At 49.6% G+C, this 21,857-nt stretch overlaps 1 protein-coding gene, 1 long non-coding RNA gene and 1 other non-coding gene across 8 annotated transcripts; 1 reads left to right on the forward strand and 2 right to left on the reverse strand.

Moving 5' to 3' along the window:
* Nucleotides 1–1,251: 1,251 nt before the first annotated feature.
* Nucleotides 1,252–21,198, reverse strand: LOC147580547 (uncharacterized). 5 transcript variants are annotated; one of them, XR_015250923.1, is made up of 4 exons: nucleotides 21,046–21,171; nucleotides 8,762–9,564; nucleotides 8,405–8,553; nucleotides 1,252–1,461 (listed from the first exon to the last, which is right to left on the reverse strand). It is a non-coding gene; the product is annotated as an uncharacterized LOC147580547 (long non-coding RNA). The 5 variants fall into 5 exon arrangements; XR_015250924.1 differs by lacking the exon at nucleotides 1,252–1,461 and having other exon boundaries at nucleotides 7,764–8,553; nucleotides 8,762–8,981; nucleotides 9,433–9,564; XR_015250925.1 differs by lacking the exon at nucleotides 1,252–1,461 and having other exon boundaries at nucleotides 7,764–8,553; nucleotides 8,762–9,562; nucleotides 21,061–21,198.
* Nucleotides 3,118–13,553, forward strand: ZNF311 (zinc finger protein 311). Of its 2 annotated transcripts, none has more exons than XM_086706011.1 (7): nucleotides 3,118–3,597; nucleotides 4,187–4,304; nucleotides 4,594–4,663; nucleotides 8,437–8,513; nucleotides 8,858–8,984; nucleotides 9,342–9,446; nucleotides 10,954–13,553. In XM_086706011.1, exons 3-7 carry the CDS (start codon nucleotides 4,597–4,599, stop codon nucleotides 12,336–12,338), a joined length of 1,761 nt encoding a protein of 586 aa, XP_086562137.1. In that variant the 5' UTR covers nucleotides 3,118–3,597; nucleotides 4,187–4,304; nucleotides 4,594–4,596; the 3' UTR covers nucleotides 12,339–13,553. The 2 variants fall into 2 exon arrangements, with proteins under 2 accessions (XP_086562137.1, XP_086562136.1); XM_086706010.1 differs by having other exon boundaries at nucleotides 3,119–3,597; nucleotides 4,021–4,304.
* Nucleotides 21,199–21,426: 228 nt separating the features above from the next.
* Nucleotides 21,427–21,508, reverse strand: TRNAL-AAG (transfer RNA leucine (anticodon AAG)). The gene has a single exon. It is a non-coding gene; the product is annotated as a tRNA-Leu (tRNA).
* Between the last annotated feature and the right edge of the window lie 349 nt (nucleotides 21,509–21,857).

Consider the following 21,857-nt stretch of genomic DNA (forward strand, 5'->3'; position numbering starts at 1 on the left):
AAAGTAGAGATAGAAGAATCATACCTCAAGATCATAAAAGCCATATATGAAAGACCCAACACTAATATCATCCTCAGTGGGGAAAAACTGAGAGCTTCCCCCTAAGATCAGGAACATGACAGGCCTGTCCACTCTCACCACTGTTATTCAACACAGTATTGGAAGTCTTAGCCTAAGCAATCAGAAAACACAAAGGAATAAAAGACATTCAAATTGGCCAGCAGGAAGTCAAACTTTCACTGTTTGCAGATGACATGATACTCTATGTGGAAAACCGAAAAGATACCACGAAAAACTGCTAGAAGTAATCCATGAATTCAGCAAAGTCGCAGGATACAAAATCAATGCACAGAAATCAGTTGCATTCCTATACACCAATAATGAAGCAACAGAAATGACAATCAAGGAATTGATCCCATTTACAATTGCACCAAAAATCATAAAATGCCTAGGAATAACCCTAACCAAAGGGGTGAAAAGCTATACACTGAAAACTATAGAAAGCTTATGAAAGAAATTGAAGACACAAAAAAATGGAAAAACATTCCATGCTCATGGATTTGAAGAACAAATGTTAAACTGTCAATACTACCCAAAGCAATCTACATATTCAATGAAATCCCTATCAAAATAACACCAGCATTATTCACAGAACTAAACCAAACAATCCTAAAATTTGTATGGAACCACAAAAGGCCCTGAATAGCCAAAGCAATCTTGAAAAAGAAAACCAAAGCAGGAGGCATCACAATCCCAGACTTCAAGCTATACTACAAAGCTGTAATCATCAAGACATCATGGCACTGGCACAAAAACAGACACTCAGATCAACGGAACAGAATAGAGAACCCAGAAATGGACCCACAAATGTATGGCCAACTAATCTCTGACAAAGCAGGAAAGAATACCCAGTGGAATAAAGACAGTTTCTTCTACAGATGGTGCTGGGAAAACTGGACAGCCACGTGCAGAAAAATGAACCTGGACCACTTTCTTAAACCACACACAAAAATAAACTCAAAATAGATCAAAGTCTTATACATAAGACAGAAAGCTATCAAAATCTGGAGAAGAAAGCAGGCAAAAACATCTTTGAGCTCGATCGCAGCAACTTCTTACTCAACACGTCTCTGGAGGCAAGGGTAACAAAAGCAAAAATGAACTATTGGGACCTCATCAAAATAAAAAGCTTCTCCACATCGAAGGGAACAATCAGCAAAATTCAGAATCAAACATCAAATGTTCATTACCTCACACAGTTTCTGCAGATCAGGAATCTGAGAGCAGCTCAGCTGTTGGCTTTGAGTCTGTGACCTGGGCTGTAGTCATCTGATGGCTAGACCGGGGGCTGGAGGATGCACTTCTAAACTCACTCAAATGGCTGTTGGCGGGGGTTTCATTTCCTCACCACGTGGGCCGCTCCTCACAATGTGACAGCTGGCCTCCCTCAGAGTGAGTGATCTGAGAGAGAGGGAGAGAGAGATCAAGCTGGAAGCCACAGTCTCTTTTATAACTTAACAAAACATTAGAAGCAACATAACATCACTTCTGCCATATTCAACTGGTAACACAAACCAGTTCTGGTACAATAGGCACGGGAGCTACACAGGAAAAGAATCCTGGAAGGGTTCACTGATAGCCATTTCAAAGGATGGCCAACACATGGTCATGGCACCTAGGGCAAGCAACTATGTACTCTGAATACTAGCAGTTAAATTAAAAAGAAAGTATTTATTTTTATGCCTGTATGGTTATTTCAGAATAATCAAATCACCCTGAATTGATAGGCTAATGAGAGAAAATCCTTCTTTTTAAAGAAATTTCTGTTCATAAATGTGACAAGACCTCTGGACTTAGAAAAATCACAAATCTGCACCCCTGATGAAATGGTTGATTTAGGCAAAGATCGGTAGGTGAAACCACCAAACGAAAGATTGGTAGGGAACTACACATGGACAGACACAACAATCAAGAGCTGCACTCAGTGAACAATCTTAGCATCACAGAGTGTGGAACAAGTCAGACATTATACACCTCCCAATATAAAGCAAAAAGAAGTACATAGCCCCACCTAAAAATAATTCTTACCCATAAAAGTAAACCAAACTTGAACCAAACTTTTAGAGCTAACAGGAAATACAAGGCTAGAGTAATAAATGAAGATACAAATAGACAAAACCAGCAGCATGTGAAACATTTAGGACAAATACCCAATTTGTTCAGGGGGCATGGAATAGAAAATGGAAGAAGGTACTATTCTAGATCTAAATTAAAAGAAAATTAAAAGAACCAAAAAAAAAAACAAAAAAAAAAAACGTGTAGACTTTGGATCTTGATTAAAAAATAAGCATGCTTTATGTATTTGGACAAGTTTAGCATGGACTCAGTATTTAGTGGAAACCAGGAACTTGTTAGGTGGGATAATGGCATTGTAGTTGTCAGAAAATGTCCATATTTTTTAAGAAATGCATTCTGAAAGAGAGGGAAACAAACCATAAGAGACTCTTAGCCACAGAAAACAAAGAGTTGACGGAGGGAGGTGGGGGATGGGCTAGATGGAGATGGGCATTAAGAAGGGCACTTGTGATGAGCACTGGGTGTGTATGTAAGTGATAAATCACTGAATTCTACTCCTGAAACCAATACTACACTGTATATTAACTAACTAGAATTTTAAAATTTGGGGGAGAAATGTATTCTGAAAAGCACAAAATTGAAAAAGCATCTTTGGGTTTTGCTTTAAAATATTTTTGCATGGAAAACGGCAGGGAAACAGGCCAAACCAGAATCCAAATGTTATTTATTGTTAAGTCTGAGTGATGAGCCCATTCGGGTTCATTAGTCTTCTCCCAACCTTCTCCCAACTTCCAACTAGGGTTAAATTTTCTCAAGGAATTTTTTAAGTTTTGAAAAAGGGCATTCCATTATTTATCTCATGATTTGGGTTCCTAATTAAGTGACTTTTTCACCTATTTCTGTCTCCAAATTCCCGCGAAATCATCGCCGTGCGGACGCGCCGGCCACCGCCCAGGTCGCGGCCTCTGAACGCGCGTGGCTCGAGGACGCATGCGCGAGGGGCCCCGCGGGCCGCGGAGCCGACTTCCCACCAGCGAGTGGCGCTTCCTAGAAAGTCGCCGGAAGTGGTTCCGGAGGACCAGAAAGCGGAGTTAGCGCAGGTGCCCGGGTCTCTGGGCGCCTGGAGACACCTGGGCGGGGAGAGTGGTGCCTCCACCCCGCGCGGGGCGGGGACGCAGAGGCGGGCTTTCGAGCCGCCCCAGGGGCGGCCCCAGGGTTGTGGACCGGTCGGCGAGTCTCTCCCACACACACCTGCCCCGCCCCGCCCCGCCCCTGGCTCCTGTGGCCCCAGCCGCCCGGCGCTCGTCTTTGTCGCCCGCGCCCCTGCCTGTATTCACTCTCTGATCCGCGGGCGCGGGTGTAGACGGGGATTCTGCGAGCACGGTGGGCAGAGCTCAGGTGTTAGCGGGGCACGTGGTGTGCGCATCCTAGACCGGCGCGTGGCGGCGGGATGAAGAGCTGCTGAGCAGGCGAAGACGCAGCGAGTGCGGCGTCGGGATCCGGGGAGCACAGGGCCCCGGGGTGTGTCTTCTCGGGATACCTTGGGAAGCTGGGGCGGGGGGGGGGATGGGGGCAGAGGGGGGCGGAGCGCCAGTGCAAAGGCCCTGCGGTGGGAGAGGGTGGACCTGGGAGGGGAGTCGTGGGACTGTGTAGACTACACCGCTTTGTGCGCCGCTGTGTATGAGTAAGGCGGACACTGGACACCAGGGGTTTTAGGCGGAGCGGAACTCAGCCGCCCAGGTTGTAGACAGGCCTCTCTGACTGCGGTACTGAGAAGAGACAGGCGGGAGACCCCGAGAGGCGATACGGACCAGGCGGGAAGGGAGGAGGCTGGATTCCCGGGCACGCGACATCCCCAGCTGGCCTTCCCGTCCTGAACCCTCAGTGGCTCCCCCTCTTTGCGGTGTTCAGCTTCCTCCCTGTCCCTTGCCCTCGAATACGCAGGGAAACAAGGTACGAGATGACAGCGAGGTCAGTGCTGCTGACAGGCCCCGAGTCCAGGGCAGGTTTTGACGCATGAAGCCCAATAGCAGCTGCCCTGGGGGTCTGCGGGGGCCTCTGGTGGGCACCACCAACACGTGTGTCCCAGAAGGCCGCTGGCGTCCCCCAGGCCACGTCAAACCGTGACGTCCGGGCAAGGCCAGAACTGACCGCGGGAGCCTCGCCCAGCCAGCGAACGACCTGGCCAGCGGTGGAAGACCACAGAAAGCCGGGGAAGGCTGCTGGGGGTGAGAAAAGGAGGGTCTGCAGCTTGGGGGGGGGGGGGGGGGGTAATGGGGAGTAAGGTTTTCTGCTGTGAAGTATTGCGTTTCCTGGATGGCCTGGCGACCACCTAAGCTTTCCAGTAACAGACAGTAATGGGATGCCCTTTCTGTCTCTCCTCAGGGACGAGTCCCTGAATTCCTCGCCCCTCTTGATATTTCTGGGAGTTGACGTCCACGGACAAACCTTCATAGCTGGCCAGAGCTTTTTCCCCTCCCTCCTAACCTCCCGGAGTGTTTCTGTGCCTTGTGACAGGTGATGCTGTCAGACGGGAGTTCCGGACCACACCAGCGGGCCCCTGATGCCGAGCTCCTGCAGGAAGGAGGTGAGGCGCACAGGAGGCTGTGCCAGGGGCCCTGGCAGCTGAAACGGAGCAGGGGCATGGTGGGTAGGGTGCTTCCTGGGGCCTGGAAATCTCCTTATTGAGCATTTATTGGAAGCCTTCTATTTTTTCTATACTAGGCTTGGATCAGTATTGAGAGAAACTAAATTATTCAGTTTCTGCCCTCATCTTAAATCAAATTTGGAAAAAATAATAAAAGACTCTACAAAGCCGGAGATGCCTGGGTGGCTCAGTCGGTTAAATGTCCAACTCTTGATTTCAGCTCAGGTCATGCGTGATCTCATGGTCTGTGGGATCAAGCCCCACATCGGGCTCTGTGCTGACAGTACTTTGGAGCCTGCTTGGGATTGACTCTTTCTCCCTCTCTCTCTGCCCCTCCCCTTCTGTCTCTGTCTCTCTCAAAATAAATAAACTTTAAAAAAAAGTTTTTTAAGGTACTTCAGAGCAGTTTATCAAGGAAATGGAATGCATTCAATCACTTGTTTTATGTACAACTTGACACATATGATAAATAGCATATATGTGTGCATAAAACTTAAATAATTCAGTAATTCCTACCCCACCCACCAGTTTTACCAACGTTTAAATTTTGAGTGTATGTAATTTTACTTCTGTAACCTTTTTGGAACCCTGAGATTTTAAAGGTATAGAATGAGTACCTGGAAACAACTGGCCAAGAAGGAGCAAAGGTCTTGTCGTGAAGCTTTGGGAAAATGCGAGGCTGGGTTTAGAAATGCTCTTTGATGGGACACGTGCAGAGGAAGGTGGACAAGACTGTATAGACGTGGCTGCTGGAAGTAAACCCAGGGCCTGGCGTTTAGCAATTCTGGAGTCCTACAGGCAGACCCTGAATGGCACCGACCTTTGGACAGAGGACGAGGCACCAGGAACCTCAAAAGTAGGCTTTTAGTATTTATTGTCTACAACGAAAAAAAAAGTATGTTATTGGCACTTCCAAAGGAGAAATCCTGACATTTCTACTGTATAAGGAATCATAAATGAATCAGTCTCATCCCAGATACTATCTGTGCCCAGCTTTAACAAATAGTTTTGTTATGGACTGAACGTGTCCCCTCAAAATGCACATGTCCCTGAACCCCTGTGTGATGATATTGAGAGGTGGGTGGGGCCTTGGGAAGAAATGAGGCTTAGATGAAGTCATAAGGATGGCAATGAAGAGAGTAGTGTCCTTATATGAGGAGGGGCCTAGAACTCTGTCTCTCCCATGTGAGAGGAGAGGGACGGAAGCCAGGAGGGGCCGACACCTGGATCTGAACGTCCAGCCTCCAGAACTGAGAGAAGTGAGCCAGCCAGCCTGGGGTATTTTGTTAGGGCAGCCTGAGCTGACCAAGGTAGTTTCATGTCGTGAGCACACAGCCTGTGTCCCAGATTCATTTTTAACTTGAGGGCAGAAACTGACCTTTCAAAATCTAAAGCTAAAAAATAAAGCCTAAGAATCACTGTGGTGACCAGGGACTGGGGAGGGAGAGACACAGGCAGGTTGTGTGATGCATAGAGAGTTTAAGTTTTGCAGGATGAAAAAGTTGTGGAGATGACTCACATTGTGTGTTTTCAACACTGCTGAACCATACACTTAAGAACGCTTAAGATGGTAAATTTTGTCACATATTCTGTGCCACAGTTCAAAAAACTTTGGGGGCACCTGGCTGGCCCAGTTGGTGCAGCACATGACTTGGACTCAGGGTCATGAGTTCAAGCCTCCCATGGGGCACGGAATCTACTTTAAAAAAAAAAATAGCATGATGAACACTTTTTTAAAAGAAGAACCACTATGACTTAATGACTATCCCAATCTGTGAAGAAGATATAGTCAAAATCCAACGGGGACGTTTCTGGAGGGGACTTTGGGCCAAATAGGGCTGTGCTTTGTCAAAACTCAGCCAATGGTACACTTACGACTTGTGTATGTATGTGTATATAAACGTGTATGTAAATTTACTCAAAAACAAGAATGTAAACACATACTGAACCCCAGTTAATGATACATGGGAGAAAGTGTTTTGGGGTAAAGTTGCTCATGTCTTCATTACTTTGAAACTCAGCAAAGACGAGTGGATTAGTAGAGACAGGGCTAGTTAGACAGACAGAGGTTTATTGCAAACATTAATTGTGGAACATGAGTGGGGAGTATGTGGATGTTTACCAAACAGTTCTTTCACCTTTTCTGTATATTTGAAAACATTCACAATAAAATGTGGATTGAGGGGCACCTGGGTGGCTCAGTCGGTTAAGTGTCTGACTCCAGCTCAGGTCATGATCTCACAGGTCATGGGTTTGAGCCCCAAGTCGGACTCTGTGCTGACAGCTCAGAGCCTAGAGCCTGCTTCAGATCCTCTCTGCCCCTCCCCCATTCACGTCCAATCTCTCTCTCTGTCTCTCAAAAATAAACATTAAAAAAAAGAAGAAAATTGGGGTGCCTGGGTGGCGCAGTCGGTTAAGCGTCCGACTTCAGCCAGGTCACGATCTCGCGGTCCGTGAGTTCGAGCCCCGCGTCAGGCTCTGGGCTGATGGCTCAGAGCCTGGAGCCTGTTTCCGATTCTGAGTCTCCCTCTCTCTCTTGCCCTCTCCCATTCATGCTCTGTCTCTCTCTGTCCCAAAAATAAATAAACGTTGAAAAAAAAAAAACTTTAAAAAATAAAAAAATAAAAAAAAAAAAGAAGAAGAAAATAAATAAAATGTGGATTGAACAAAAAACCGAGCTGGGAGGTTACATTTTTGATGTCATGAGGATCCTTGCAGAGCAGACCTGCCTCTGCTGTGAGCCCAATGGGTGTGGGACCATGTGTGACCAACAGTCACAGAATGCGTGGGCTTGTAGGTCAGACATAGAACAAGAGAGCAGGACCCATGAGGACTGAGACACAGCCCAGGTCTAAACCAAAGAACAATGTTCTTGGGAAATTTCTCTGGGAAGAAACCAGTTTCCTCCTAAATTGAAGTTTTGGTAAAATTGGAATGAAATTTTGGGGACCTAAGTCCACAGGGTGATCCTAGAGTCTTATCAGTTGGTGACCAATCTCCCTGGTATCTTCTGAAAGAGACTGCTCAGACTCGGATTGGGGATGTGTTGAAGAACTTTCTAGAAAAGTTAGTCACTGCAAACACAAGCTAAGGAAAGGTGGAGCTGGTCCCTGAGGAGTGAATTAGGGCTCCCTAGCCAGCTATGTGGGCCGGCCGAGGTGGAGGGCCGAAGTGCCCTACGGGCTGCCCCAGACACCTGGACACCACATGCTGCATACACTGCGTGCACTGCAGCACGGTGAGGGGACGGTGGCTCCGTGCCAGGAGCTAACAGAAGACTCAGAGTCGGGACACATGCTGCTTCTCTAATAAGAACAAGGGAAAATGGCCCGAGGTAGGCCAGCTAGTAAGTTACCTAAAGGAACAAGCTGTGGGCCAATCCCCATCCATCCCCATCCCTAGTCCTTCTGGAGGAAGTGACCTCAACACTCAGATCCTGGAAGAAGGTCATCGAACCAGCCAGGAGTCAGTGATGTGGGCTTGGGGACAGGCGAGGTTATTCTAGGATGAATAGCGACCACAGAAAACCACGTTGTAGGGAGAGCAAGCATTTACCGTCAGCATGGCTGTGTGCCATGGCCTGCTGCCCAAACTGGAAACAGGCTGGAGAAATGAGGGGAAGGTGTGGTCTGAGACTTGCACGTTAGGGAAGAGGAGGAAAGCACAGGGTCTCGTCAATACCGTGCCAAGTTGACTCATTTCTCTTCCCTCAGCCCTGCGGGCTCCTCAGCATCCTGCCTTTGCCAACGACGGAAGCCACGGAGACCGGCCAGGAGCAAATACCACACCGGTGAGTGGGGCCCAGGCGAGCTGAGGCCCCTCCATCCTTCCTGGAAATACAGCACCACGTCCTGAATACGGCCTCATTTTCACTCGCTCCCTGACCCACCCCCCCCCCCCAATCCAGGCATTCCACTCACAAGGAACATTTTGTTGGATGCCACACCATTCGTGGATTGTTCCCGGTCATGATTTTCGCTGTGCACAGCCTATGCCCCCTTCCACCACAACCCCAAATATATGTGGAACAGTAGCCACCTTTCATTTCTAGAAACCTCCTGAGAATCCCTTCTTCTGCGTCTGTTTCCTGGGGACTGGGGTTTCCTCCGGGTCAGCGGGAGCATATCCTTGCAGGACGTGGTGACGTTTGAGGATGTGGCCGTGTGCTTCAGTAGCGGAGAGTGGCAGTGTCTGACCCGCGCCCAGAGGCACCTATACACTGACGTGATGCTGGAGAACTATGGCAACATGCTGTCGGCTGGTGAGTTCACCCCGTGCTTGGCTTAGTCCTTTCTCCTGTCCTTACTCTTTACTTGCTGTCTATTGACATCTCCGGGCCTCCCAGTGAAAGTCAGAGCCCTCACTCTTGCCTCGCAGCCACAACGGGGAAAATACAACCAAGTGACTGCTTCCTGGGGTCTCCTCCTCTGCCCTTCTGAGCGTGACCTTTCTGAGGTCATCCCTACATGCTTGCTTACACCTTGGCACACCCCCCCAAGTACACCCTTTTCTCCCCCCTGCTCACACTCTCCTCTGCAGTGTGAGCAGAAGGGTCAAGGCCGGGTGTTGGGACAGAGGTGATCTGCTATGCACACTGACTTCCCTTCTCCACGAGCAGGCCTTGCCTGCCCTAAGCCACCCCTCATCTCCCATTTGGAGCAAGGGGCCGTGCCCTGCGCTGAGGACCTGCAGGACTGGGGGTTCCTGACCTGCTCCTTCCCAGGTGAGTGACGGGGAAGCTCCAGTCACCAGCCGTGTGCCGTGTGACAGCTGGTTCTAGTATGTTCTTAGTGCTGTGTCATCCATCCTCACCCTCCTGGAGGAAGTCCACTTAGAAAACTCTAATGGAGAGAAAACAAACAGCAGCAAATCGGACAATTATCCTGTCATTAATTGCTTCTGTGCACCCTAACAGGCCCCTTTGCAGTGTGGTCCTCTCAAAGGCTCCAAGAATTCGTCTCCCTTCTGTGGATCAGTTACTCCAGTGCCCAGAAAGCCTCCAGCTTTCCTTCAGGACCTTCCCCGTGTTGGGCTTCTGACCCTTCCTTTCCCTGTCCCCCTCACGCTTCAGCTCTGAGCCCTGAGGTGGATGCACACAGCGCTCACCTGGGTGGTCTGGCCACAGACACATGCAACACCTCCCTTAGGTGTCGTGGCCAGGATTTCAGCCCAGGTGCTCCCACTCCAGAGCTGCAGACTTCACCCCCGTCTGTCTGGTTCACTGTGGAGCGCCCCCGGACTATTTTATGCGGCGCAGTGGCGTGATAAAACCTTATTTTCTGAAAGAAGATTTTGGAAGCAGAGTAGAACACAGATGGTGGGGCTGCAGTGAGCAACCCGGAATGACCTGATGACCCGGCACTAGAAGTAGAGGGCACAGGTCAGGGCGGGGGTCATGGGAAGACTGACAGCGGGAAGAGTTAACCCCTGCCGGCTTCTGTACACACACGCCTACTATCGTACTACTCATACTACTGGTACTACTTGGGCATGTCAGCCCCCTGTGGGTCTGCCTGCCTCTGTCCCTCCGCCCCTCCCTCGCTGGCCCACTTTCCTTCCCAGTGGCTCAGTCCATGTGCCCACGCCTTCCCTCCCCTCAGCGGCTGGGGCTCGGGATAGAAGTGCGAGCCCAGAGGCTAGGGAGGAGTCCGGGGAGCGCGGGCCTGGAGTCCAGGGAGGAGTCCAAGGAGCGCTAGCCCAGAGTCCAGGGAGGAATCCAGGGAGCCGGGCCCAGACGCAAGGGAGGAGTCCGAGGAGCACGGTCCGGAGTCCAGAGAGCAGGCCCGGAGTCCAGGGAGGAGTCCAGAAAGCACGAGCCCGGAGTCCAGGGAGGAGTCCAGGGAGCACGAGCCCGGAGTCCAGGGAGCGGGGGTCCGGCTTGGGTCGGCGCCGGCCCGGACCACCCCCCCCCCCCCCCCCCCCCCGCCCTACCCCGGCAGCAGTCATACCGCAGACAGGCCCCACGGGAGTAACTTGTACAATGTCCGGGAGGGACAGGGTCGAAGGCTGCGTCTCCTGCCTGAGGTGGGCAAGCGTTTGGATTTGCCACTCGCTTCTCTGGAGAGTCTGGGGAGCGAGCAGGTGTGCAAGGATCTTCATCAGGTTTATTCAGTGTGAACAGCGCGGTACTTGGGAACTTGCCACTACCGAACCCGCCCCAGCCCTTGGCGGTCAGATCACCCGGTCCTGACCCGGCTCCACTCGCCCCGGTGTTTGCTTCCTCTTTTCAGTGTCGGCGGACCACACGCGGCCTGAGAACGGGGACCGCCGCGGGCCGGAGGCGAAGCGTGTCCTGGAGCGCGGAGGGGTCTGGGTCCCGGAGCCTGGGTCCCCGAGGAGGTCGCCAGGAGCGGACGGGGGGACTGGCCGGCCCGCAGCGCGCAGCGCCCGCCCAGCCCAGGGGCCCCGGCCGTGCGCCCAGTGCGGGAAGAGCTTCCGCGGCCGCTCGGACCTCGTCCTGCACCAGCGCGTGCACTCCGGGGAGAGGCCGCACGCGTGCGCCCAGTGCGGGAAGGCCTTCAGGACCGGCGGACAGCTGGCGGCGCACCTGCTCACGCACACCGGCCAGAAGCCTTTCGGCTGCGCGCAGTGCGGGAAGGCCTTCGGCAGCAGGGCGGCCGCGTGCCGGCACAGGAGGGAGCACGGCGGGGACAGGCCGCACGCGTGCGCGCAGTGCGGGAAGGCCTTCGGCAGCAGGGGCCGCCTGCGCCGGCACGGGCTGGTCCACAGCGCGGAGCGGCCGCACCGGTGCGGCGTGTGCGGGAAGGCCTTCGGCCTCAAGCACTGCCTGACCGCGCACGGCCGGACCCACACCGGGGAGAGGCCGTTCGGCTGCGCGCAGTGCGGCCGCGCCTTCCGCGGGAGCTCCGACCTGGCCAAGCACGCGCGCGTGCACTCAGCTGAGCGCCCGTATACATGCGGCCAGTGCGGCCGGGCCTTCCGCCGCCGCTCGGACCTCCGCAAGCACGCGGGGGTGCACGCGCGCGCGGGGCCGGCCGGGTCCCGGGGGGCCCCCGCCCCGGAGAAGCCCTTCCGGTGCGGCGAGTGCGGCAGGGCCTTCCGGCACGAGTGCCGGCGCCGCGCCCACGAGCGGGGACACCGCGGGGACAGGCCGTACCCGTGCGGCCTGTGCGGAAAGGCCTTCCAGGACCGGCACTGCCTCACCGTGCACCAGCGGGTCCACACCGGGGAGAAGCCGTTCGCCTGCCCCCAGTGCGGGAAGGCCTTCAGCGGCAAGTCCAACCTGACCGCCCACCAGCGGGTCCACACCGGGGAGAAGCCGTTCGCCTGCGACGTGTGCGGGAAGGCCTTCCCCCAGAGCTCCGTGCTCACCCAGCACAGGCGGATCCACACGGGCGAGAGGCCCTACCCCTGCAGCCAGTGCGGCCTAGCTTTCCGCCAGCGCGCGGCCCTGCTCGGGCACCAGCGCGTCCACACCGGCGAGAGGCCCTACGAGTGCGAGCAGTGTGGGAAAGCGTTCCGGGTGAGCGCCAATCTGACCGGACACAAGAAAAGAATCCACCCGGCGCGCGGAACCCACGAGCTGGACGGCACTTTGGGGGCAGCCCTCGCCCCAGGATCGGCCTCGCACACCCTGTCGGTCGTCGGGGACTGACCACCAGCACCCGGGGTTCCGCACACTGGTGCCTCCCGGTTCTCGGGCCCCTCCCTGACTGGGATCCCCAGAGCCCGTCCTGACCCGGCTGCTCAGGGACTCACTTCCAGGGCGTTGCCCAGTAGCCCAAGGCTTTGCCGCCTCAACTCACTTAACCACAGAACTGCCCTGTGGGATGAGGAAGCGAAGGCATGAAAAGAGGACACTCGCTCAGGATCACTTCACCGGTCGGTTCTGCACCAACGCCCCCCCCCCCCCCTCCACGCTCAGACTCGCCCGCACCACGTCTTAGATGCGAAGCCACAACTCAGCTCAGCACCCACCGTGTTCTACCTGATGAAACACTGACCATTTTTTAGCAAGGTTTTTCTGTGTTGTTTTAACTTAAGGGCCGAATGGTACTTCCCATGTGGGGTCAGGATGGGAAAGGAAGGCAGATTTAGAAATGTGACGTAAGCAGGATGCACTGCTCAAGTAACAGTTTACATGGGAAAGAGCACAAAGCCCATCTCAGTTTCCTATAAATACATCAAGATGTCAACGTGTTCATTTCTTAAAGATTTGCTATATTTATTTGTGATGGATGAAATGCTCTTTCAAGTGTCTTAGAAATTTGTGGCTATTTTTTCACATTTTTCAATATCTCTTTATACTTTTACTCTTCAAATGTCACAAGTACTTTCTACAAACAGAATTAAGACCCACGGTGAATAAGGCTGTCAGAGACTGAAAATCCTAGAAGATGCTCAGGTCGACATAATTAGCATAATGACCATAACTGAGAATTAAATGTAGTTCTAAGTTCCTCAGCTCCTGGGGGGGGGGGGGACAAGATGAGCAATGGGCTATCCAACATTTCTCAAAGGTGTTTTACACGTTAAAGTTTTTCAAGTGTATTTTTGAGAGAGACAACGTGAGTGGGGGAGGGGCAGGGGGCGAGGGAGACATAATCCCAAGCAGGCTCTGCATTGTCAGCACAGAGCCCAATGTGGGGCTCGAACCCATGAAACTGTGAGATCATGACCTGAGCCGAAACCAAGAGTCTGACACCTAGGTGACTGAGCCACCTAGGCACCCCTAAGTTTTTTAAAATAATGACTTTAGGAAAGGCTGGCTAGGGGTGGCTTTTTTAATTAAAGACTTCTCAGTTTATGATATGCTAATATCTTTTCTAAACCTTGAAAGAACAATAAAAAAGTTGCTTTCCAAAACTGACCACAGTCCTGTTTGAAGCATCTTAGTGGGCTCCTGTCACAGAAAACGTTTTGGGAAATGGTTACAGGTTATCTAATACTGAAGGACAAAGTGTCCAAGAGATGCAATTTTCTTTTTTTTTTTTTTCAACGTTTTTATTTATTTTTGGGACAGAGAGAGACAGAGCATGAACGGGGGAGGGGCAGAGAGAGAGGGAGACACAGAATCGGAAACAGGCTCCAGGCTCCGAGCCATCAGCCCAGAGCCCGACGCGGGGCTCGAACTCAGGGACCGCGAGATCGTGACCTGGCTGAAGTCGGACGCTTAACCGACTGCGCCATCCAGGCGCCCCGCAATTTTCTAGTAACAATATGGTTTATCTTTAAAAAGCATGGATTGAAACATTGTTCCTTGGGCTCAGTTTCTACAAAAAAATTCTTTTTATTTATGTGGCCATTTCTTACATAGTTTATTAGTGAAAGCCAAGATGAAAACATTAAAGACATAACTCAATGACATTGTCTCTATGGAGGAGAAAATTCTGGATACGTGGCTTCTGGGTGAGAAAACATGACCTAAGGACAGAATTCACGGTATGTCTGGAGCACTGGCAGTGGTTTTCCAATAATTTTTTTGAGTCTGAGGACCGTTTGTTTGATGGTCAACAAATACCAGCAGCACTCTCCCCCACATGTGCACACATGTTGTACTTTAATGCTCGATGGCAAAATATCATGCTTTCCTGGAAAATCTGAGGTTTTGTTTTTCACAGCAGGTACCTGCTCTTGGAAAATGCATATACATGTTCATAACATTTATTTCTGCACCCACACGCTACGGTGTATATTGGGATTTGGGGCTCAAAGTCCTCAGCCCAACTTGAGAACCTGACAGGGCAATCCTTCATCTCCCTTCTCCAATGAGTTTTAACAGCATCTGGCAACAGGACAAATCCCGTTTAAGTTCTGGACCGTCCTCGAGCGTGGACGTTTTGTGTTGTTGACTGGAGAGCTACATTTCAGACACCAGTTAACCACAGGGCATGGCCAGCCTGACAATCTGTTGTGAGAATTCAGAGGACTCTGTATTGATGAGCCCAAATAGAAGCCTTCTAGACTCACCCTCACCCATCCATCTTCAACATGACTATGTTTTCCTAGAATTCCGCTACGATCCTGACACCTGCTGGAAAGACTCTCAGTCCTGCAGTGAGAAGCTCGCATTACTGGCTTAAACTCCAGGAATCTCCTGGTGTTTCCTGAGCGTTAAAATGAATATAGTGAAGAAACACTGAAGAAAGTTCAGATATTTTACCTTTGGGAAAAGTCTGTACATTTAAAAGAGGTCTGCCATAAGGTAGTAGGTTCGGCCTGAATGACGTGGAAGGAATTCAAAGGTGAGCAGCATAGTTGAATAACAAAACATGTTAGTGTTAAAACCCTAAGATTCTTGTAACTAATTCTGAGGAGTTACCAAAACTAGAGTTATTGATTTAGTTATAATTTACTTAAAAACTCACCAGGTAATAGTTTTTTAACCTAATTACATTCTAAATGCAAAATCTGAGAAAAATTTCACACTAAACATTGATATAACGAGATTGTTTCACTTGACCTTCACAAAGGAAGTAGAGAATGCCCACTTCACTCATTTTTCAAAAGGAGTAAGATACAGGTTTCAGATTTAAAATCACCCATGTACAGAAATGTCTTTCTGTAGCTTCTTTTTTTTTTTTTTTTTTTTTTTTTTTTTTTTTTTAGAGAGAGTGAGAATCTTAAACAGGTTCCACATTGACATGGGGCTCATTCCCACAACCCTGGGATCACGACCTGAGTGAAAATCAAGAGTCAGATGTTCAGTCAACTGAGCGTACTCCCAGGCACCCCCTCTTTCTGTAGCTTCTACGTGTGGGTGCAGTTCGATGCCCTGGGATCATTACAGAGCAATATTAACCCACTTCTCACAAGATACTCTTTCAAAATTTTCAAGACAAATCAAACACTTCTTTTTCCACCAGACAAAATACCTGAAATTTCTTTAGTGCTTTCTCACGAAGTTTATTTTTAAATGTTCAAGAAACCTCAAAAGATTCCTGGAGTTCAAGCCGGGAAGCGGGGTTTCTCACTGCGGGACTGAGAGTCAGCAAAGGATCTTTCAAGCAGGTGGCAGGACCCTAGCAGAATTCTAGGAAGACACAGTCACGCTGAAGACGGGTTTGGGAGGGTTAGGGTCTGGAAGTCTTAGCCTCCCCTTCTGTTCCATTGGTCGACTGCCTATCCTTACACCAATGCCAAACTGGTTAATTACCACAGCTTTATAATATCTTTTCATCTGGTAGATGAAGTCCTATTTCTTTTTCTTCAAGACTGATTTGACTGTTCTTGGCCAAGACTATACTTGTTCATGCATTGGAAGACTCGGTGTTATTAAAATGTCAGTTCCCAAAATTGATCAATACATTCACTGCAACCTAAATAAAAATGCCAAGAGTGCATTTTTGTGGAAAATGGCAAACTGATTCTATAATTTATATTGCAATGTAATTCTTAGCCAAGAATTTGCCTTATGAAAGGCCAATTTTTATCCTTTTATGAGTAAATTTTGGATAATATTTGTATACCCTCAGGTCAAGAAAAGATTTCTCAAACAAGACACCAAAAAGGTTACTTTTAAAGAAGAATTTCTGGGGCACCTGGGTGGCGTAGTCGGTTAAGCGTCCGACTTCAGCCAGGTCACGATCTCGCGGTCTGGCAGTTCGAACCCCGTGTCAGGCTCTGGGCTGATGGCTCAGAGCCTGGAGCCTGTTTCCGATTCTGTGTCTCCCTCTCTCTCTGCCCCTCCCCCGTTCATGCTCTGTCTCTCTCTGTCCCAAAAATAAATAAACGTTGAAAAAAAAATTAAAAAAAAAAGAATTAAAGAAAAATTTCTGATAAATTCAACTAGATTAAAATGAATTTCTTTCATCAAATTCACCATAAAGAAAAGGAAAGTACAATTTTCTCATGAATTGAAAAAACATTTTGAACTCACATACTTGGGCAAATAATTGTCATCCAAAATATTTTAGGGTTAGTCACATGAACTGCCATATTTAGAGGTTGAATAGTGGCAGTTTAATATGGTTTGACCTTATATAAAAACTCCTTTAAATCAATAAGCAAAAGACAACCTCAAAACAGGCAGAAGGCACGAAGAAGTATTTCACAGGAAACAGAGTGATGACCACACACAAAGGGTGTACAGTCTCGTAACCAGGGACTCTGAGCACAGTGACGGCTGTGAGACTCCGCTAGGTTGAGAAAGAGAAAACGGACCTGACCAAGTTTTGGCAAGGACGCGGAGTTGTGGTACTCACTGGCCGCGCTGAAAGCTGATGCAGGCACACTGGGAAACAAGCAGGCTCTCCTGTAAAGCTGAACCATGCCCTACAACACTGTGGTTCCATTCCTAGGAATGCCCCCTGAGAGGGTCCTGCGCGTACGCACCGAGAGCCACGTGCAAGGATCTTCACAGCACATCTGCTCATCGTAGCAAAACCCCGGGAGCAACCCAGTGTTCACCAACAGTAAGTAGGAAAACAAACGTTGCCAGATTTAAATAATGAGTATGTCACAGAGGTGAACGTGCCCACGAACATGGGTAGAAAGCGGACGTTCTTGTCGAATGGGAAAGGCAAGTCCCATAAGACAACATGCAGTTTGGTACCATTTTCACAAGGTTCGAAAACAAAATAATACTCTGATTAGTGATCTATTCATAAGTGTAGATTATTTGTTTAAGTAAAGGAATGATAAGGAGTCAGTGACAAAAGGAATCAGTGATAGGGTAAGAGAGAGGTTCATAGTTGGTGTGAACATCTTAGTAATGTTCTAGCCCGGGCCGGTCCGACAGAGACAAGGTGCCAGATCTGTGCTCGCATTCCTAAAACTTACAGTTGAGAAATAAATTCACAAAGCCAAGTTGTCCCAAACATACTTAAAAGTTTTCCAATAACAGAATGCAGAATTGTCTTTTAAATTTAACTTTTAAATAGTTAGAATTAAAAATTCAGTTCCTCGGTCACACTAGCCACATTTGAAGTGCTCCATAGCCATAGGTGGCCAGTTGATACTGTGTTGGATGGTACAATTCTAGATTTTGAGTGACAAGTTCAAAAGTGCTCATTTTAATATTGCACTTCAAAATTTTTATACTTGGATATCTTTTGTAATGTATAAAATATAATAAAAAGAAAGCAAAAAAACCTAGAGGAGCAGTCTGGGGATCCCAGTTAGTAGAAGTTCCAAAAGAACAATAAAAACAGACAGGAAATTATCAACATAATCACATAAGAAAATTAGTTCCTAGAGAGAAAGCCCTGCCTAGCACACAATTCAATGAACAGCAAAACATCTACACCAAACACACCAATGAGAAATCACAAAATCCTGTGCATAAAAGAAAGACTTCCAGAGTTTTCAGGCAGGAAAAAAAAGAGTCAAATACAAAGGAGAAGAAAATAAATTAGCTGGGGAATAAACAAGAATAGCACTTGAAGACAAACAATAGAGCAATGCCTTCAAAATCCTAATGGAACATGTTTTTAACTTCAGTTTCTATACTCAAAGGATTAACCCACTAGGAGGTAAAATAGGTATCTTAAAGACAGGAAAGGTCTCAAAAAGTTTACCTCACATGCTTATTTTATCATACACTCTACCCAAACAAATCAATAAAATCAATCAATCAATCAAATAAATAAATATCCAAAAAGCAAACTTGCAAAAGGAAGCAGCCAAGGCAAACCACTGACCCCGGCAGCAGCCGATCCAGATCAGCGAGGCAGAGAAGGCTGAGAGAAAGATCTCCAGGAAAAAATAATAACTGATGCACTGGCTACTTGGGAAAGAGTATTTAGGAGTGTCACTGTTATTTTGAAGAATTAGGGGGAAATATCCAATAGTGGCAGGAAACGAATCAAGTGAAAACATAAGGTAACTAACAAATCCAGCATGATCAAATTGCACGAGATGGCAAATATCAGGTATCTCATCAATGGCATCATCATTTCATACCTGTTTCAGTAGGAGAAAGTGCACAGTACAGAGAGGAAGGAAGACAGAAATCAGCTGTGGGATAGGTGCACAAATTCCAAAGCAGGAAGAAAAGACCAGTGTTTAAAAGGACAAGGATGGAAACAGCAATAGGAGGATGATGACTGTTTGGCTGACCCGTGATGTACTCCTCACATCTGGGTCCTTTTGCAGAACTGTAATCCCTGGATGTGAACTGCAGCTTGTACTTATGTGGTACAATCTAAACACTACCATGTAAAAGTGAAAGCACTAATTTCTCTTTTCTCTGCCGGTTGACAACATGCATCTATCAAGTCTGATAAAGACACAGATTAGCCTGTCGGAGCATCAAGGGTGCTGGCGGAGCACAAGAGATGTAAGAGATGTAAGCTGGGCAAAACTCTACCTCCACTCTCTCAGGACCCTTACCTGGCCCGACATAGGGCAGGAACAAGACAAAAACACACAAACTGACCTCATGTAAGTTTTACACAACACATGAACCCTCCTAAGGAAACGAATATCAAACCAGTGGCAAAACTGAAATGCCTTTACATTAGGTTGAACAGAGAAGCAATTGTGGAAAGGAAACTAAAATAGGTGAGGCTAAAGGAAAAATTATTTTAAGGAGGTCTGTGCAGAATTCTCTCAACTTCAGCCTCCTGCCCTCCATGATAAGAATGCTACTTTTGTGTTGGGATATAAGGTAGACATCTTCCACATACGGGTTTTATCTCCTTTCCAGAAGAAAAAAGAGAGGGTCAGAACACCCTTCTTGCAGCTGTATTTGTAAGTGCCTTTAGCTCAAAATAATTCTCATGGCAAAGAATTATTCTACCACCCTACAGAGGCAAAGGACATTTTATTTCTCACCGTAACAGCAAGAGCCAGGCTCTCAGCCTCTGCACATTCCTCAAGCACCAGCTCCCACAGGGGTGACTCAGATGGGCTGAGATGAATGCCTGCACACACAGTGGGTAGCCACCCTGAGCACAGGGAGCTCAGTATGAACGTCTATCCTTTGCACCAGATGGAGACACTATCTCTATCTTCCCAGGCCGTTCTTTATATGAGTATCCTTGAAAGACAGTCCAGGAGAAAGGGCAGCTACTGCTCTGGGGGATAATAAGAAGTATATAGTTGGTCTTTGTCCCCATTTCCTGACATAGCTCCTAAGTCCCTTGGAATTTCCTGGGTGCCAGGAGCCTCTTTTGTTCTAACATGGCCGTGTTGGTAGGTTTCAGAATGGGACTAGTCGCTAGAAAGACCAAGCCATAGTTAGAAGCCTAGAACTTTCAGCCCCAACCCCCATCCCCAAGCTTTCCGGGAGGGGAGAGGGGCTAGGGATTATAATCCATCATCCCTACATGATGAAACCTTCATAAAAACTCCTAAATGACAGAATTAGGAGCGCTTCCCAGCTGATGAAGGCCTGGAGGTGCTGGGAAGTGCCCCACCTGGCGAGGGCAGGGCAGCTCCGGATCCCCCCACCCCGTGCCCACCTTGCCCTGTGCATCTCTTCCACTTGGCTGTTTCTGACTTATAGTTGTTTATAATAAACCAGTAAATGAAAGTCAGATGTGGGCCTGAGTTCTGAGCCATTTGAGCAAATTATCAAACCTGAGGAGGGAGTCTCGGGAACCCCTGATTTGTAGCTGGTCAGTCAGCTAGAAGGGAGGTCTGGGACCTGCAAATGGCATCTAAAGCAGGGTACAGTCTTGTGGGCCTTATGGGTGTCTGCAGAAAATGAGAGAATTGGTTGCTGGGGAGTGAAATCGGTACAGATACAATGCACGCAGAAACGGAGAGTCTGGTGAACAGTGTGGTGTGTGTCCTTCCATCCAGCCTGAGCCCCTGCTATTCTCTAACTTCTCTGTTGTCCTAAATCCAGAACTTCAAAGTCCACATGCGAACTCTCTTTTTAGGTAGACATGTTACCATATTTTCATAATAACTTATGTAATGCTTGTGAACCCCACTGGACTCTAAGCTTCATGGTGGAGGCGGAGGTTCTCTGAGCTCTTCTCCATATCCCCTCCCTAATACTAACCCTGTAGCTGATAGGAGGCAGAGGGAGGCCAGAGAAGGCATCCAGGAGAAAACAGCTTCCACACTAAGGACTAGAAGATGAAAAAGAGGCCTGTGTGCATAAGATCTGCTCAGAGCAGGGAGCCCCCAAGCGGCGGCGACGTGCGGCGCAGCTGAGCAGAAGCAGAAAAGCACGCAGAGGGGAGGGGATCGCCTCTAGAAGTAGCACTCGACGCTGGATGGCACCCGCCGCAGGGGGGCACTCGGCGATGGGGGCACCCGGCACTGGGGGTACCTGACGCTGGGGGGCACCTGCGGCTGCGGGGTACTCGCCACTAGGGAGCACCCGACGCTGGACAGTACCCGACGCTGGGACGCACCGGACGCTAGGGGGCAACTGGCGCTGGGGAGCACCTGGAGCTGGGAGGCACCCAGCGCTGGGACACACCTGTCGCTGGCGGGTGTGTCCGCAGTCATGGGACCAGTACCCCCTCCGCGGGGGGTCTCTTGTCGGATCTGCATAGGGTTCCAGACACGAGACAGGCCGCTGCCGGGGCCTCAGGAAGATCCGGGGCCATTCTGGACACCTCTTATTCCTTCACAGGCGTCGGAGGATGTGCCTCGAGGTACAAAGGGATGCCGGAGTCTGTCGTACGGTCCTTCGTTCGTACGGAGGATCGCGAGAACAAAAGCACCTCCTGGCCGGGCCGCGGCTGTATCCGGAGTAAACACGAGTCAAAGGAGGAGAAAAAGGGCCTGACTCAGGATGTGGGAACGGTCCACACTGAGCGTGAAGAAAGAAAAAGAAGCCCTGGCAGCGGTGGGATTCGAACCCACGCCCCCGAAGAGACTGGAGCCTTAATCCAGCGCCTTAGACCGCTCGGCCACGCTACCACTTCCGGCGTAGATGCCCCCTCCCGGCCCCCTAGAGGCGTGAACAGCAGCCGCCGGAGACTTCCGCCTCGCTAGGCCTCCGCCCTCTGACCGGCAGCCCGCCTCCCTCACTGCGGGCGGGGACCAGGCAGTCCCTGAGGAGCCGGGCGGCGGTGGCGTAGCAGTCTCTGTGTCGTCACAGAGCAGATCGGCTGCTAAGCTGCGCCGCGTCTGCTCTGCGCAGGCGCGGGGCTGCCATGACCCACACCTTTAACGAAGGCAGTTTGGTCCATACGTGAGAATACGCTGAGGGCATTTTATGTCAGAAATAAGGTCGCAGTAAAGTTAGCAGCTGCAGTTTCTGTTTGAT

The sequence above is a fragment of the Puma concolor genome, chromosome B2 (assembly GCF_028749965.1).
Source record: "Puma concolor isolate L17-30 chromosome B2, mPumCon1.1.hap2, whole genome shotgun sequence".
In the NCBI taxonomy this organism is placed as follows: domain Eukaryota; kingdom Metazoa; phylum Chordata; class Mammalia; order Carnivora; family Felidae; genus Puma; species Puma concolor.

Bases quoted from the DNA above. Each gene is read 5' to 3' on its own strand.
- ZNF311 (XM_086706011.1), top strand. From the start codon at position 4,597: ATGCTGTCAGACGGGAGTTCCGGACCACACCAGCGGGCCCCTGATGCC. The intron at 8,514-8,857 runs GTGAGTGGGGCC...ATATCCTTGCAG, and splicing joins CAGGAGCAAATACCACACCG to GACGTGGTGACGTTTGAGGA. The intron at 9,447-10,953 runs GTGAGTGACGGG...TCCTCTTTTCAG, and splicing joins CCTGACCTGCTCCTTCCCAG to TGTCGGCGGACCACACGCGG.